Below are 17,491 nucleotides of genomic sequence, written 5' to 3' on the forward strand. Positions count from 1 at the left end.
AGCAGTTCCCAGCTTCAGTTGTCAGCTAGCCTGCTGTTCTAAGTTGTGGTCACCAAGGCTAGGGAGGGATTTACTGTCATCCCCGCTATAGACTCAGAAGCTCTTCCTCATGACCTCATTTTCCTCCTATAAAAACCACAGCACATAATAAAGGGTACAGGGCACACGTTACAGAGAGACTCCTAATCCTTTTAAATTACAGGGGCATGTGACAGCCAGGATTAGCCAAGGTGTAAAAATGTGGGAGCAGCACAGCTAAGAACAAATTCCGCAAGTGGCAGGGCTCCCCAGCATGAAGTGGCCTGGAAAGAGCCCCCAACCATAAGCTCTGTAGGGTGCACACGGAAAAAGACCGTCAACACTAACATTGCTGCAGGCAGGGAATGCTGACAGTTTGTAAGGAATGCAAATTAAATTTATACTTATAGATTGAATTCCCATGTGTTGACCACAAATAATTCATTTTCAAGATCTGCTTTTCCCCCCTTATACTTTATGTTTCTGTCTCTTTCCGTCTTTCAGTTGCTCTCTCTCTACCTCTGTTTCTCTCTCTGTCTCTCTCTTAAATACAAAAATGTCTCTTGCACAGCAAAGGCCAAATCACTAGGTACATTAGCCTGCACTGTGGTCCTGGGTCTTTTTGTGGATGAGACATTTGGAGGTCAGACACTTACATAATTTGCTCAAGGGCACAGACCTATCAAAAGCCTAAAATCTAATCTGCCAGCCCACAGAGCTTGTGGTCTTTATGTTCTGTCATCTGTCTCTCCTAACACTCAAGAAGGCCCAGCCAGCTAGGCCTCAGTCAGTCAGGCCATCTGGGTCTTTGTCTAGCTGTGTAACGTTGGACAGTGAGTTGATTTTTGTGAGACTCAGTTTCCTCTTTTACAAGATGTCAGTAACTGCATCTCCCTGGTAGAGTGACTGTGAAGGGAATAATTCATGCCTTTGAGGCATGTCAATATAACAGCATGAAAACACTCGGTGAATTTTATGTTGCTGACATTCACACTACAATGCTTCCTGCCTGTGCTTTACCAGTGTAGTGTTTACTCATTTTGTATTCTTTGTCTTTTCAAAAGTTGTGCATCGCAGGTGTTCTATGTTCATCTTTACAAGGGAAATGGGCTCAGAGGGGTTAAAGATCTTGTCTGAGATAATACAGTTAGAAGGTGGCAAAGTCAGGATTTGACCTCAGGTCCCTCTAACTTCAAAGCTTGTTTGCTCTTTACACACCACAGTCCTTTAAATTCCTTTCTTATATTTAATATGGTGATATGGCAGTACAGTAGCTATCACAGACAGCGAGGTCTGGTGGTAGTGTGTGAGTGCTCACCCAAGGCTGGCTGATTGCAGAGGCCAGCCCTGACAACTGTCCTGCCTGGCTTGAGGGGAAAAAGTAGCCTGGTGTTTATGGATGTGTTAATTCCACTCACAGGGAACTTGAAATAGGGGATACTTGGAAAGGTCCCTCTCAGTTGTCTTTTTGTTTTATAATCTTATTTTCTAGTGGCTCCTGGCAGGGTCACCATCTTCCTAGCTTTTATGTGGAAGGCATTCCTGATCAAGTTGGAATTAGTTTGTAAGTCAGAGAGTATGAGCAGGACACTTGGGGCACTGAATGAAGCTTTCCTCTTTGTGCTAATTTGGAAAGTCTCTGTGAAACGAGTACATTGTTTCCAACACGTGGTAGACCTTGTAGATTATATGAGTTAATGCTTGTAGATTACAGCAGCTTTCTTCACGACCCGAAGAAAACTTCATTTGTGCAATAGAATTGGAATGACCAACAGAGCTGTGTAATTCAGACTCATGAGAATTCCAGCTTAAACTTTTAGCACAGACAAACCCTTGGCATGGCCAGAAGGTAGCTGGGAAATCAACTGGCATGTATTGAAGTGTTCAGATGAGCAGCAGCCATGTGGACAGTAATTTCTACATTCTTGCTATATATCCCAGGCTTTGAACTCAGTATGTAGCTCAGCCTTGACTTGAACTTGTAAAGCAAACCTCCTGCTTTAATCTCCTGAGGATCCAGACTAATCCTATCCTTCCATGCCAACCCCAACTTCTTATTGGATGTTTGTGTCAAGGTGGTTTCATTTACAAAGGTGCCCTTGTATTTAGGAAAAAGAAGAAAAAAAAAAACACTTGTAATAAGAGTGTGTTGGTCCTGTGCCTAGCACTTTATATTTTGCAATGTGCTCTTGTGCATATTATATTGTATTTGATCCCAAGGACAGCTTTACAGAGTTCTTTAGACTCCTGTACCTGGCTCATAATCAGACCCATAGAACTGGCCTTTGCCGCTGTAGTGCCTCCCCATGGTAAAAATTCCCTGGTAGAACTGATTGTGGTCTGTTTGTGTAACTTTTCAAGAAAATAACAAATGAGCAGAGAGACATTCTCCTTCTTGTGTGTCAATCTTGGGCAGCTCCTTACCTGACTTCCTGCAGTAGCTGGGTTTCTCCCGAGGACCAAAGGGCAGAGAGACATTCTCCTTCTTGTGTTCCTGTGTCACTTCCTACCGTGTTTGTGGGGCAATCTTTCATACATCTGTGTAAATATGTGTCTTACTCAAAACCTAGTCTGTGTCTAAATGAACATCTGCCATAGTTCTTAGAAGGAATAGATATTCTCCTTGTTATTGACAGTTGAATGTAAAATGCAACCTGCCATCTTTTCCCATTGCACTATAGTGGATAACGGATTTATCTTTCTTCATTAGGAAGAAAGATCATATCTGGATGCCAGAGGCAAAGAGTCATGGGAGGCTACTAGGACCTGGCCTGTCCATAACTCTGGATTCATTACTAGATGCTCTCAGCAAGGGATTGCTGAAGGTACTGGGCCAGAGGCAACAGAGTGCTAAGAGATGCCATTACTTGTTAACAATCCATTCTCATGGGACTCGGGCAGTTGCTTCACATGAAGTTTGGCTAGAGAAGATGAGCCCATTGAATGGCTGCTGCAACCCCAGGGCTTCACTCCTGGTCCCTGGACCCAGCTACAGGGTAGGATCCGAGATGGCTCTTGTGAAATGGTCATGCTGTGCCCTAGGCTGAGTTGACCTTCAGTTTAGGGAGGAGTCATGTGAGATTCCCAGCTCAGAGCTCAGCTGGCGCAAGCACACATATCTAGAATTTTAACTGCCAATGAGAGTGCTCATTGAGATGTCAGCCACAGAGTGGTCAAGGCTCAGCACGGGTGGGAGAAGAGAGAAGGATTGCTTCTTAGAGGTTGCAGCTCTTGGGCTCAACAGTAACTGCAGCCCCTCCATTTTTGTTACATTGTAAAGGCTCCAAGAGATTGCAGAAGTGAATGCTAGTCAGCCAGCTTGTTACTAGGGGCTCTGGCTGCTCTAGAGATGAAAGTTTCTTTTTCTCTGCCTAACCCTTGCCTCAGTTGATCTCAACTCTATATAGTTACTCAGTTTATCCTGTTTCAAGTTTGAGTCTAATAGAGAAAGTGTAACAATGTGGCCTTCTTTCCCCACAGCTGTGTTTGGGAGTGAGTTTGCCTTAACCGGCTGGCTGGCATCATCAGAGCCAAGGATTTGCCAACCCTGAGAGAACAGCTGTTCCAGCTGAAACTCTCATAATTCTTGTGACTTAGCTTCCTGCATATCAGCTTTGGACATTGCTTTAAAATATATACACGAAGAAGAGGGTGGCAAGAACAATTGTGGGATACCTTGAGCCATAAGTGAAGGGGATAGAGGCGGCCACCACAGTCCTCCTACAACTCTGACTGCTGAAAAGAGGACATCCAGGAGGCTAATATCACAGTGTAAGGGGTTATAACAAAAGGACCAGTCAGTGTTAGTATCTCAGTAAGGTTGAGGTGGCTATGTAACCCATGAGAACCATCTTTGAATACTAATGTTACACGAGATAAGTAGGATATAAAACTATGTAAAGGATATAATCTCAGCTGTAGAAAAGTGTGTTTAGCATTAATGAGAATTCATACAAAGCACTCAGCCCCATGCCTGGTGTGGCAAATACTTAGTAAATCACAGCTCCTGGATGGTAAATCCCCTAACCCCAGGGAACACAATTGTTTCATTCACTGCTCCACTTAGGGTGCCTCTGCAAAGTGGGTGTTCAAAAAGAATTTTGATGATTGTTTGAATGAGTGTTATTATCATATGCATTTACAGATGCATCTAAGAGAAGGGGAGCCTATGTTGTCTTCTGTAATTATATCTATAACTGTGACAGCCTCATTTTTATAGGCTTTGGTTCTTTGTACAATGCTGTGACATTAGAAGCGATGTAGAATTGCTGAGAACTGAGTGAGCTGTGTATGAAGCACAGATTGCTGTACCCGGCATCCCAGGAGCCACAGTAAATGGCTGCTACTTATAGATGGTAAGCACATATAAGTGCTGGCCAGACGGTAAAGAAGTTCTATAGTAAAGCAAGTGAGAGTTGGTAAGGTTTTAGTTTCTCTCTTACATTGATGTGAATCCAGTGTGCGATGTTCACCAAAGGCTTGCATTTGAAACTCTTACTTGGGGAGCTCATGGGACTTTTGGGATGTGGAGTATATCTGGAAGAATCAGTCACTGAGAGCAGATTTTGGGGATATTTCCTCTAATCTGTCTCAGATATCTGATCCATTGAGATGTGAGCAATCAGCCTTGTGCCCCTGCTGCCACAGCTGTGGGCCACTCCCACCAACATGACTTCTACACTGTGATAGATGGCACTCTTACCTCAGGTTCACACTGGGATAAATGACAGCCTTACCTCAGGTTCATACTGGGATAGATGGTACCCTTACCTCAGGTTCACACTGGGATAGATAGCACCCATATTTCAGGTTCACACTGTGGTAAACAACATTCTTAATCATTAATCATGCCCACACTGTGATAGATGGTACCCTTACCTCAGGTCCACACTGGGATAGATAGCACCCATACCTCAGGTTCACACTGTGGTAGACAGCATTCTTAATCATGCCACACTGAGATAGATGGCGCCCTTACCTCAGGTTCATACCCTGATAGATGGCACTCCTACCTCAGGTTCATACCCTGAGAGATGGCACCCTTACCTCAGGTTCATACCCTGATAGATGGCACCCTTACCTCAGGTTCATACCCTGATAGATGGCACTCCTACCTCTCATCTACACTATGATAGACTACAACCTTACTTCACATCTATATTACGATAGACTGTATCCTTATATCATAAATCAAACTCCTTTAAATTGCTCCCTGTCTGATATTTGTCACAACAATTGAAAGAGTAGCTACTACATGTGGTCTTAAGTAATAACAAGAAAACGATTTTTAAAAACCTATAAAGATACAAAGCTTTAAAAGTTATAATCTGTAAATAATAGAACTGTAAAGGGTTTCTTTTTTTTAGACTTTTGTACATTTTCTAAATTGGTACATGTGTGCGTGTGTGTGTGTGTGTGTGTGTGTGTGTGTGTGTGTGTGTATGTATCAGTCACCCACTCCATCCTTTGAAATAAGATAAGCTCACCTTCATAGTTAACACAGAGCTGATGAAGGAATAAGGCTGTACTCACTGAGGATAGTTGGTGAGGAGGGAAAATATCCCCTGTTCTGTGCCAGTTTGGGATCATAATTTAAGTATGTTTTATGGTCTGAAATGAAATTGCGAAGCAGTTGTAAATAACTGGGGACAAGACCCAGTGGAGAAAAGAAAGGCATTTGGGTTAATTGGCTCTGGACACAGGCAGTAACACACCTTCACTGTTAGCAGACAGTGGTTTAGATATCTCTGCTTCTCTCTAGTCCCTTCATGCATCAGAAGGGATTAAGAGGAGATTTGAACTCTAGGATCAGTTCCTGGAGAAAGTGCGCAATGCTGGTTCCTAGAAGTGTCTCCTTGGAGGCCTACAAATGCTGGAGGCCTTTCCTAGCTTTTCCTCCCTGTTCTAAGTCACCACCAAGCTCCTGGTCATGATGGTGCAGGCCTTAGCTTTCTTCCTAGCTCATAGAACTGTATAACTTTTGTCACCCTGATATGCAGATATTCAACACGGTGCCTGATGTGCCCCTCACCAACGCCCAGCTACACCTGTCCCGGAAGAAAAGCAGCGACTCCAAGCCCCCATCCTGCAGTGAGAGGCCCCTGACGCTCTTCCATGCTGTGCCATCCACAGAAAAACGTGAGTTTCTGCTGCCCAGGGACAGGGTGGTATGTGGAGACATCCCTGTTGCCTCCATGGCTTGCTATGGACATCATTAGCTTTATTATGTGCTGCTGGCCTTTGGTGTCCTGAAGACTCTGTCGTCGTCGTCGTAGTCTTCTTCTTCTTCCTCTTCTTCTTCTTCTTCTTCTTCTTCTTCTTCTTCTTCTTCTTCTTCTTCTTCTTCTTCTTCTTCTTCTTCTCCTTCTCCTCCTTCTCTTCCTCCTCCTCCTCCTCCTCCTCCTCCTCCTTCTTCTTCTCCTTCTTCTTTTTAAAGATGTATTTATTTATGTATATGAGTATACATAGTAGGTGTACAGATAGTTGTGAGCCTTCACCTCGTTGTTGGGAGTTGACTTTTAGGACCTCTGCTCGCTCTGGTTGGTCGGCCCCACTCATTCAGTCCCTGCTCACTCTGGCCCAAAGATTTATTTACTATTATAAATAAGTACACAGTAGCTGTCTTCAGATGTACCAGAAGAGGGTGTCAGATCTCATTACGGGTGGTTGTGAGCCACCATGTGGTTGCTGGGAATTGAACTCAGGACCTTCATCGGTGCTCTTACTCATTGAGCCATCTCACCAGCCCGACTCTGTCTTCTTGTGTCCTGTCTGATTCCATTGCTGAGAAACATGCCTGGACAGGAACCGGAGCTGCTTCTCCCTGTTGCATAGCAGGATCTTGGCTATGGTGCTGCCCAAGGTCCCCCCTTTGTTGGCAGGTCACAGAAACAGTCCTTCTAACTTGGTATAGAATTACTATTGGAGGAGTCCCATGCCCACTAGCCTGTGCCTGTGGGAAAGGGCCTTCTGCTTACTCTTACTCGTCTCTGTGTTGACACCTTAAAATATTTAGAATTAATGACTAAATTAAAGAATTAGGTTCCTCTCTGTTTCTAGTAGAAGAGAAATGTTACCACAAATGTACCAAACCTTTGTATCTCTAGACTTCTGAGTTCTTCACAATAATTGAGTCCAAGGCCCTTAATATACAGTCATATTTCAATCTTTGTGACAAGAAACGTGAGTCCTAGCAGTTGGGAGGCAGAGGCAACAGGGGAGGATTCCTGTAAGTCTCAAGCTAGCCTGATCCACATAGAATGTACCAGGTTAGCCAAAGCTGCATAGCATGAACCTGCCTCAAATCAAAGAATAAGCAGTTAATCCATCACTGGAGTGAAGGCTTCATGATCTATTGGAGGTCATCCAATACTGACTTTTATACCAGCTTTACCACAGTAGAGAGCTTTTGGTTATCTGTAGGCGGGATAATAGTGCTCACCCTAGCGGGTAGACCTGAGGATTAACAAAATTATTCATGACAGCATCTGACATACGGCTGCTACACATAGACACCAAGAGCGGTCCCAACATGCAGATGACATGAAGGCATCTCCATGGTGCCTTCAGGGTCTAGGGATATGAGAATGAGGCCTTGTCTGTAAGGAGCTCATGCTTAAGTGAGAGAATTAATGCCTTGCTTCCAACAGCAATGTTCTTAGAGCAGTGTGTATCAAGGGAGGCCATACAGAGTCCTGGCAGAAAGCTCCAGATTGCCCCAGAGGGAAGTCTGCCTCCATGGATGATTATGGATGACTTTTGGTGAGCCTCTGTCTCGTGTTCTTGTCAGTTAGGGACAGTGGTTTCCCACAGTCTCAGATTGTTGAGATATCAGGGACTTGGCTTGTTCTGTTAGCAGAGATGTGTGCAGGGCAGGAGCTGAGGCCTTGAACTCTGCTGGACAGCCTAGAGCTGCCTCGGGGGCACTTGGATAGTAACGGTGACTCCTGTGACTGTGAAGACACAGAGAGGATGTCAACCCCCTTGCCTTGGGAAGGAAAGGGCTCATATCTGCATGGTGTTGTGTGGTTTTCTCTCTCAAGGTTTCTATCCTTTTATAATAAAAAGTAAAGGCCTCTCCCTCACCATAACCCATAAAGTCAACCCTTCCCTGCCCTCAGAACCTCACTGCGTTTAAAGATGTCTTGATTTCCCATAGTAAGGCCACACCTTGGGAATTAGCACCGGTTGTATTGCATCAAATACTTTGCTTTCATAAGTAAAGCCGCAGTTACGAGTCTTATATTTAAATCTGTTCATGTCTACTCAGACCATTTCCTTCATACCAGTTCCTAAAAGAGTTCCTAGACCATGGACATGTTGCCCTGACATTGGCTTCCCTTCTAACTGTAGCCTATGTTCTTGAACATCTGGTGTGTGTGTGTGTGTGTGTGTGTGTGTGTGTGTGTGTGTGTGTTGGGGTGGGGGACGGGGCGGTGTCATAGGGATCATCCTCTCGCTAGTCTGCTCAGAACTTGGGCTCCTCTGCGTGTACCAGGGAACACTTGGAACAGGGCTGACCTCATCCCCATCTGCTGAGGGAATAAGGCATCAGGCTACAGGGTAATGCGCTTCTCAGGTTTCTAGGAGCGCCTGGTCACCTAAGGTTTCCTGCTGAGCAGTGTGCAGTGCAGATGGGGACAAGGCAGGCTGTGTCAGTCTTTCTCCCAGGCTTCAGGCAGTGCTGAGCTGAGGCCAGCCTAGAGCGGCAGCAAGCCTGGGACCTGATCCTGAAGCACACTTTACAGCATTGAGGGGATGAGAGGGAGACGAGGAGAAAATCAATTAGATCTTTGCCTGAGATTAGTGTTTATCACAGGAGGCAGAAGGCGAAAGTTAAGGCTGTGTGAAAGTAGGCCTGTCTAAGCCACTGGGTGCAGACAATGAAGATGAAGCCATGCAGCTTCCTCCCAGTGACAGGAAATAGGATTGCAGTCTCCAGCTGCTTGGATTTTAGCAGAGGGCCTTGCTTCTGTAAAAGGCATTTCAATAGAAAAAATGCACGTGCATGTATATATGTGTACCTATCTTTATGTGTGCATTGTTTGGACAGTGTATGTTATTATAAACTGTGTGTACCTAATAGTAAGAGTACAGCATTTGGGCACTTACTTTCTTCTGAGGAATGGGTGTGGTTCCCAGGCTGCTGTGGAAAGCTAAGCAGGAGCTTCGGAGTGGAAGGTGCAGAGAGGTGTGGGCCGGGAGATGGAAAGCTTTGATATAATCATGATTTGTTGTCGCTGTCACCAGTAGGTGACAGTGCTATATAAAGTTTTCACTTTGTCAAAGCAACCTGTGGAGCAAAAGCGCAGGTAAGGAGTATACGGGCAATCCACAAAAGCCATTTGTATATTTCCACAGAATGACATCCTTCAAATTAGGCTTCTTCACAAACCTAGCTCAGTGCCTCGCAAACCTCAATCATTTACACCAACCTCCTCTTACTGTTTGGGCCACAACCACATTATTTGCATGTACTGCTTGTTTAACACATTTTAAATTGATCTTAAAGCAACTCACTTGTTTGTACAGCCTCAGCTCTGGTATTTGAAGTGCCTGAATACGTGACTTTTGATGTGCACTTTACATTATCCTGTACTGTACAGTAAGATAAATTCCTTGCTGCTAAGTTAAAAGGACTCCTCCTCATTGCATCTCAGAATTACTTGTGGACCACCTGCAGAAAATGTCAAATCCTCAGACCTGGCTTCCTCTCAGTTCTGACCCACTCCTGTCTTTCCTCTCAGCTTGTGCACTTGGCTAGAATTGAGCTCAGATGTTGACAGTGGATGCTCACTGTTCATCTGGCATATGAAGTTTGTTGTGATACCTGTCTGTCACAGAGCCTGTGTTTGAAGGCTCGTGCTAGGTGAACATGAACATACAGTACATGTACACCCATGCATACCTCTCCTTTGTTTCACACAGGGAAAGTCCTGCATAGGGAAGCTCATCCCCTCTTTTGTCTCTGTCTCTCTGATCTCTTTGTAGCTCTGGCATTTTCCCATTTCTTCTCTGCAGTACCTGCAGTTTGATAGCAATTGGGCAGCCCTTCTGCTGTCTGTGGGTGAGATACTTGGCAGGAAGTTTTAAGACCCTTCCTCTGAGGTTTCAGGTATTATTTAGATCACCACCCCTCTTTAAGGGTCTTAGTCTACAGAAGATGAGACCCAATTTCTTTCTCTTAGGGGTAAATCTGTACCAGTGCATGAGGCCTTGTGTCTTCATCAGTGGCCTCCTTTCTGAAGGGACAGTTCTGAAGGTCACACTGAGAGTTCATAGGCCTGGTCCTATCTTTGCATCTTCACTTCTAACTCATGGAAGTGTCGTGAGTGTTAGATGGTGTTCATAGACGTGTATCTCATTTTGCAGAAGTTTTTCCCTCTGCATGGGTGGACCAATCACACACCTGGTCACTACCCCCACCCCCGCACATGACTTAGGGCCTCTGTTTTGGAATGAGTGAATTCTTCTCCAACTTAAGTTTTCTTTATCCTAAACTGAATTATGTGACAACAGTGGCCTCCTGGCAGGATGAGGAGCCAGGAAGTTTCTACTGCTTTGATGTAGGTGGAGAATTGGGTCAGTCTGAAGACTTAGGCAATTCATGGTAGAAGTGGGGCTAGGGATGACATGGGAATAGACTCTGAGATGAAAGCTCTGGAAAAGAACAAGGGGAGTGGTGAGATTTAGAAGCTGTTGCAGCAACACATGCGAACCATCAGAAAGCCACTGGATGTTGTAGTGGAGAGGAGAGGGACTAGCTAGCAGTGTTGTCTGTAGTTGGTCAAGGAGTGTTTTCTGAAAGGGGAAATTTTGAGAAAGATACAAACTGAAGGAACTGAGGGTTCCAATCTGGGCAAAGGCCCTATTTTCCAGCTGGAGGGAAATAAAATGTGTATTTCAATGTTGCATTCAGGGTCATCCAGTTAAAAAAAAAATCAAAGTAGGAAACGTATACCTAATCACTGTTCCCCAAAGCTACACCATTAATCACTCATCACCCAGGTTTCCAGTTTCAGTGTGTGAGGTAAATCCTGGGAGACACAATTTGGTTAGGAACAATTGTTATGCCCTAGTCTGAAAGACCAAGTTTTTGCAGTTCTTCTCATGAATCTAGAAGTCAAATTGTATTAGGCTAGGGATCCAGTATGGACGAATAAATAGATACATTTAATAAAGAACCCTTGAGACCAAACTCTATCAGAGGCTCACTCAGTAACTGATAAAAGAAATTATAGCTCAAGTAATGATCTAAGCCCATCGTTATTTCTTTTCACCCCCCCAATTGGTAATCCTATGAGGAAGATACTGAGCTGCAATTCATAGGCAGATAAACTGAGACTGGAGGCTTTCAGCAGAGAGCTAGAGTTGGTCACCCAGATGTCCTCTCTTTGCTATGCCATTCTGTCATTGCAAGGGGACCTTCATCGGGTTGTGAGCCATCGAAGTGAAAACCTTGCTTAGCTGAGATGCAGAAGCAGTAAAAGCCATCTGTGCCAGCTTCCAGGGACACCTCAGGGCCAGTTGAGCCATATTGAATGAGTTCTTTAATATGCAAACTGACAATCTATAGCCAGGTGGCAGCCTTCCCTCCTGACCCAGCACCAACAAGCACTGATAAAAGCAGTAAGCATTCTGTGATGGTTTTAACATACTGGGCCAAGGCGCTCTCATTTGTGATCGCCTCTGAACAGATGGAAGGAGGTTTTTCAACTGTGCTACCAGACGGAGGATAGCAAGGGGGATTACAGTTTAAGCCCCAGGTCTCCACATTGGTCACTGCACAGCAGAAACAGAGGACTGGTATATCTGAGTGAAGGGCACTAACACCAAGCAGTACTTTTTTTCAGGACAGCTATAGAAAGTAGAGCCAGAAGGACCAGAGAGAGCCTGGAGCACTTCTGTGATTTCTTCCAGGAGGCTGCAGATTGACAACAAAGAGCGATCTTCTCCCCAGTGTTTAGTATTTACACAAAGATGTTGAAGTAAGCTTCTTGAAACAGTGGTTCTTAGGTATTGGTGTGCATTACATAGTACGGAGCCTAGTAACAATAGGGATGCTCCATCTTCTCCAGCACCTAGTAACAACAGGGATGCTCCATCTTCTCCAGCACCTAGTAACAACAGGGATGCTCCATCTTCTCCAGCACTGTTAGGGACAAGAGATCCAGACTCTGGTTGCTACAGTAAACTCAAGATAGCCCAACAACAGTGATGAGACTTTGTCATTCCCAGGCTCCCTCTTAGGCTTCCTGGAAGGGAGTAGAGGGTCTTGGCATGGTGACTGGGATGAGAGGCCCTGCAGTCAGAGTAGTTCTGACACCTGGAGGACAGCACTTTGCCCTTCTGTACTTCTATTTCCTCATCTGTAAAACTGATCGTTAATAATGGCTGACCTGGAGGCTAATTACCATAATGAAACGAGCCGGTGCCTGTAAAGTTCTTGACATGGGGCCTAGAACACAGTAAGCACCTAATAACTGTTGTCTGTGATTGGGATGGTTATCACCAGGCTGTAGTGTCACTGTACCATTGAAGAGGAGCATAGGTCCCCTCTGGTCCTGCAGATTCCAAAGGAGAGGCCTCCAGCATGGGATATGTGGCTGCCCTGCTTCCAGAAACAGCTCCCTTAATGCTCAAGTACAAACACATTAGAAACCTTGGCAGATGTTGTTGGGGTTGGTAGGGGTGGATTAGGGATAGGAATGGATTCTTGGGCATTGTTTCATATGGATCATGTTAACTAGTTGCTGGGATTATAGCTCTGATTAATTCTTTCAATTCAGCTAATACATGCTGGACCCTCTCCCAGACAGGCTCAGTGAGAGACTAAGAATTTATCTTATATGCTTCTCATCCGTGTCTTCCTTGTTGAAAAATGGCTGGGAATTCACACAGTTGAGAGGTTTATGCAATGCCCTCCTCTGAGCCGCCAGAGCTGAAGCCTGTGCTTTTTCTCAGGTTGCCTTTGGAGACCCTGAGTGCTCTGGACACACAGGTTTGCTTTGGCAGGTGGTGTGTTTGTCCACATGGATTTCTGTTGTCGCAGAGGCCCCAGAACGTGGAATGTGGCTCTTTGTTTAATTATGTGTGGTTTCTGTGTGTGGCTGAAAACCAAAGAGTTGATGCTGACATTAAAACTGATGTGTAGAAGACAAATGACAGTAAGGAAAGTTCTAGATAAGTCATTAAATAGAGCAAAGGATATTATAGGCTTACATCTGTGTGTTATCATTACGAGAGCAAAGCAGATAATGAAGCATTAGGTGTGGGGTGATCTTTCTGTTAAAAGACAACTATTGTTTCTCTCTCTCTCTCTCTCTTTCTCTCTCTCTCTTTCTGTCTGTCTTTGTGTATGTATGTATGTATATGCTTTTATATATTTTCTTTATTGAAGATAAATGCCTATTTACTATGTATTAATGTTTTCTTACTACAAAGTTCTCCAAGTGTATTATTTACTTACTGTCTAAAACCAATTTATAGTGATTCGTGATATAGTTTCTTACCAGCAGTCCACAGCAGGGTAGGCAGCAGAGTTGCCTGTGGGGAGAGTCCACTTACCTCTAATCCTTCAGTTCCCAGCATAACCATTAAGTGGAGGTTCTGCAACTCCATGGGAGTGAGGAGCCTCAGGACCAGGCTTCTCTACTGTGCCTCCGTGCCTCATTCCTATGAGTCGGTTCACTCCTAGGCCAGTCACTGTGCCTTCTCCACCCTCCAGAATCCGCCTCTATTGACATCTCCTTCCTTTGCAAAGGCAAAAGTTATTATGAGCACCATAGAAGGCATGTAGGCCATACATACACTGGCCACACTTCTTTCTCACTCATCAAACCCTTGTTTGCTCCATCAGTCATTGTGCAAGGTACTATTTATCTAAACATATTGCACAGACTGTTTACACCATTATTCTTATCATAGGGCCTCTGACCGAATGAGCAGGAAATCAGACCACCTTGGCTTTTCTTCTGGCGTGGTCTGCCCTGCTATCAGGAATGAAAGCTATAGTGCAAAAAGGGATCTGTGCTGCACAGTCACGATGTCTAGGTCTAAGCTTCCCATGTACTTGGGTGTTTCCCAGAGATGGCAAATTCAGAAACTGCTGTGCATTCATCATTTTTATTGCAAAATTCATTAAGCTGCCATGCTATTATCCTCCTATCTTGTCAAGATGATGCATTGCAGACTTCATTGCAAAACTCTCAAGCAGAGGAGAGTGTTCCTCTCTCTCAGCTAGAGCACGAGAATGCCTCTGGGGGTTTTGCTTGTGCCTCCCTGTTCCCTGTGTAAAACTCTGGGTCTTTGCAAAGCTGCTGTCTGGTAACTCCCTTTTCTCCTCATGTTTGAGCGTGGAGAGGGGCGAGGTTGGGAGATTAGTCTCTGCAGAGTCACGGGTCCTCTGGTTTTTTGATGTTGTGGAAAAATAACATGTTAGCCCAAATTTTGACAGGCTGCTGCAGAGTGGGAAATATCCTGTGAAGTGACAGGGATCTGTGGTTCATGTTTACCCTCCAGTTCTCTTGTGTTCAGAGGACCAGACGAGTTCAAGCCTGCCAAGACCTGTGCATTTGGCTTGGCTCTGTGATAAACAGACCCCGCCTCCTGTGTTGGATGGAGTTGCCATTAGAGTGAATTGGAGTCACTTAGTAAATATGAAGAGTGCGGGAGCTTAGCTTCCTCATTTCCATGGCAACTCCAGAACAAGTACATCATCACCAAAATTACTCTGTGGCTTTCCATTTTTAGTTGCAGTGATTTGGTTGCATACTTGTGTTTTCCGTTCCTGGTTTGTACAGAAAACATAAATGCTGCCCACAGTCACCAGTGCTTTGGTTTCTAGGTCCCTGCCTGAAGCACCTGCAAAATTCAGGTCCACAAAACTAACTATCCATTCCAGCAGAAGAAATTTTGATTGCGTATTATTCTCTTGCTTAATGTGTGACTATCCATGGGCTGTTGATATGCAAAATGCAGGGGCTGTTCATCAGAAAAGTAGGTGACCTCTGACCTTACAGGTCATTTTAATAGACACTGTGTGGCCAGATAGCCTATGCTTACACTTGGGTAGTTTGTGTCATTAAGGACCAAGTCTATATCTACTGTCAGTGCTTTAAAATATATCTTCATGAAAGCATCCAGCACATTCCTGATTCATATTTATAACTGGAAATTTACTGCATTCCCTCATCCCTGTGCTCTGGCTTTTGGTGACTGGTATACAGAGAGGCATTCACTGACAACACATCTGAGGAAGGAGAGCATTCTTACCAACCCTAGCAGAGGAGCGCCCCTGAGAGTGTGACTCATAACTGGTGGCTGCTGTCTTTTGAAGTCCACTAGCATGTAACCCCCTTTCCTCCAGCAAGCTAGATTCTAGCTTCTGACAGGGCTGCCAGAGCTGGTCTGAGTCATTCAGGAGTCAGAAGTCCAGCTCCCTATGTGAAGGGTGGTTCCTTTTCATCCGAAGTGCATCTTCTACCTTCTGCTTCTTTCTCAGGAGCAGGTACTCATTTGCCCACAGCAGACAAGGCCTCCTGTCTCAAGTGACATGACTGAGTCATTTTCCCTTTATTCCTTAATTTATTCCAAATGCCCTCAAGTTTGTCTTGGTGTAGTTTGGCGGAACCACTGAAACATCCAGTTTGCTTTTGATTTTACTCCGCTACCCTTTCTCTGGAACAATCCTTATTTTTCTGTCCACCTTCCTTCTTACTGTCAGTATATCCGAAAACTTTCTCCTTAGAAGTTCTCAGCCATCTGCTCTGTGGTTTTGGGGTGATGGGGCTTATTCCCTTTCTGCTGCGGTGTCAAATCCACCTACTCAGTTGCCACTAGCGAACGACAGAGTTCTTTTTTCTTCTTGGTAGTAAGTTCCTACTCACTAGCCCTGCTAGTCCTCCTCCTCCTTCACTCCTCCCTTCCCTTCTCCTTCACTTCTCCTCCTCTCCTCCCTCTGCCCTTCCCCTCCCCTTCCCTCACCACTGAGCTACCTCTCCTGCCCACAAGGGACAGTGGATTTGAATGCTCTCACTCCTTAGTTGACTAAAAGAGACCTGAGTCCAAATGTTCCTCTGTCGGTCTGTCCTTTGGAGATGGAGCATGCCTCTAACTCACATGGGAAGGCTCCAGAAGAACTAACCCATGTATCTCTTGGCAAATGAAAGAATTGCCAGCAAAATCAGTTGATTCCACTCCAGTTTGTCTAGAGTGAGGGAAGGGACAGACATTCCAGGTCTGTGGCGCGCTGCTCCACCATGGCACCCATGCCGTTTGGCTGCACTGCGTCATTCCCCCACATCTTTCAAGCCTCGTGTCCAAGGCTTTTTAAGATGAGAGGAAACAGAAAGCTCTTCTCTTTGAGCACTCTCCCAGTGTTTATAAAACACATTCCTATGTATGATCCCGCTTGATCCTTAGGACAGCACGTGGGCTGTTCAGGGCAGTCCTCACTCTCCCCATTTCACAGATTCATCCACATCTGAGGCTGCAGCAACTGCTCAGAGGTTACAAGCATGGGCTGCTCTCATGGAGAGCCTGGGTCCAATTCCAAGCACACACATGGGGTTGCAGGAATCTATCAGGGCATGCATGTGAGGCACAGGCTCGAGTACAGGCAAAACAATCATAAACACAAAATAAAAATTAAAAAAAGTCTTAAGCTGAAGAAGAATGTATGTCTCATGAGATGGATGTCCCTGAGGTCACATTGCCAGTCAGAGGCAAACTTTTGGAGAAACTCCGGGTTCCTGTTCTCTGAGTTGATAGTAATTAGTAATTTCCTAATATTTTTGTATTGCATTTGCAGACAATTGTGCAACTCTTACATCTCTGTTTATTAAAGAGTTACCTTGAAGTTAAACCTCACATGTGTGACTCCAGAAGTAGACAGATGTTTCTAGGGTGTGGCTATCAAGTTGGTCTAGAAATTGATGACCAAATTAATATCCTGTGTTGATGCACTATAGATTTGGAAGTATGACATGGCCTAAGCAGTCAGGCAATGTTAGGGGCAGGGGTTTTAGAAGAAAATATGAGGCCTCTCTGGGTCCTTATCATCTGTAAGTCAAAAGAAGGCGCAAGCTAAGATGAAGTGATATTATAGTGTCTCAGGAGGAAAGAGCCTAGCTTATACTAAAGGTGGGGTTACATCCCTTCAACACAAGAAAACCTTTGCTTTAAAACCCATGTGACCTGTTCAATTTTGACCTTTCCTTTCCTGCTCTTTGTTTGTTTCATTTTATATTTATTTGAGAGAGAGAGAGAGACAGAGGAAGGGAGGAAGGGAGGGAGAGAACTGGAGGGTATAACTGTGTGTGTCTGTGAATTCGGCACAGGGTAGTCTATCCATTCACCATGTGGGTTCCAAGGACTGGAACTTGATGGCAAATGCTGTTACTCACTGAGCTACTCCCCCACCCCACCCTATACACATTGCCACTCTTGAATTGTATCCTTTCCTTTTTTTTTT

At 44.8% G+C, this 17,491-nt stretch overlaps 1 protein-coding gene and 1 long non-coding RNA gene across 3 annotated transcripts in view; one reads left to right on the forward strand and one right to left on the reverse strand.

Annotated features, from left to right (window-relative positions):
- LOC116087092 overlaps positions 1 to 14,045 on the reverse strand; it is a 71,555-nt gene extending 57,510 nt beyond the window's left edge. Inside the window, exon 1 of the long non-coding RNA XR_004117248.1 lies at positions 13,585 to 14,045. This is a non-coding gene — a long non-coding RNA (uncharacterized LOC116087092). The remainder of the gene's footprint in view (positions 1 to 13,584) is intronic.
- Positions 1 to 17,491, forward strand: part of Arhgap26 (Rho GTPase activating protein 26) — a 430,094-nt gene that overhangs the window by 334,025 nt on the left and 78,578 nt on the right. For both annotated transcript variants that reach the window (XM_031365552.1, XM_031365553.1), the window contains one exon: positions 6,018 to 6,156. In XM_031365552.1, coding sequence (XP_031221412.1) covers positions 6,018 to 6,156 — 139 coding nt within the window. The remainder of the gene's footprint in view (positions 1 to 6,017; positions 6,157 to 17,491) is intronic.

The sequence above is a fragment of the Mastomys coucha genome, unplaced genomic scaffold (genome assembly GCF_008632895.1).
Source record: "Mastomys coucha isolate ucsf_1 unplaced genomic scaffold, UCSF_Mcou_1 pScaffold13, whole genome shotgun sequence".
NCBI classification, from domain to species: domain Eukaryota; kingdom Metazoa; phylum Chordata; class Mammalia; order Rodentia; family Muridae; genus Mastomys; species Mastomys coucha.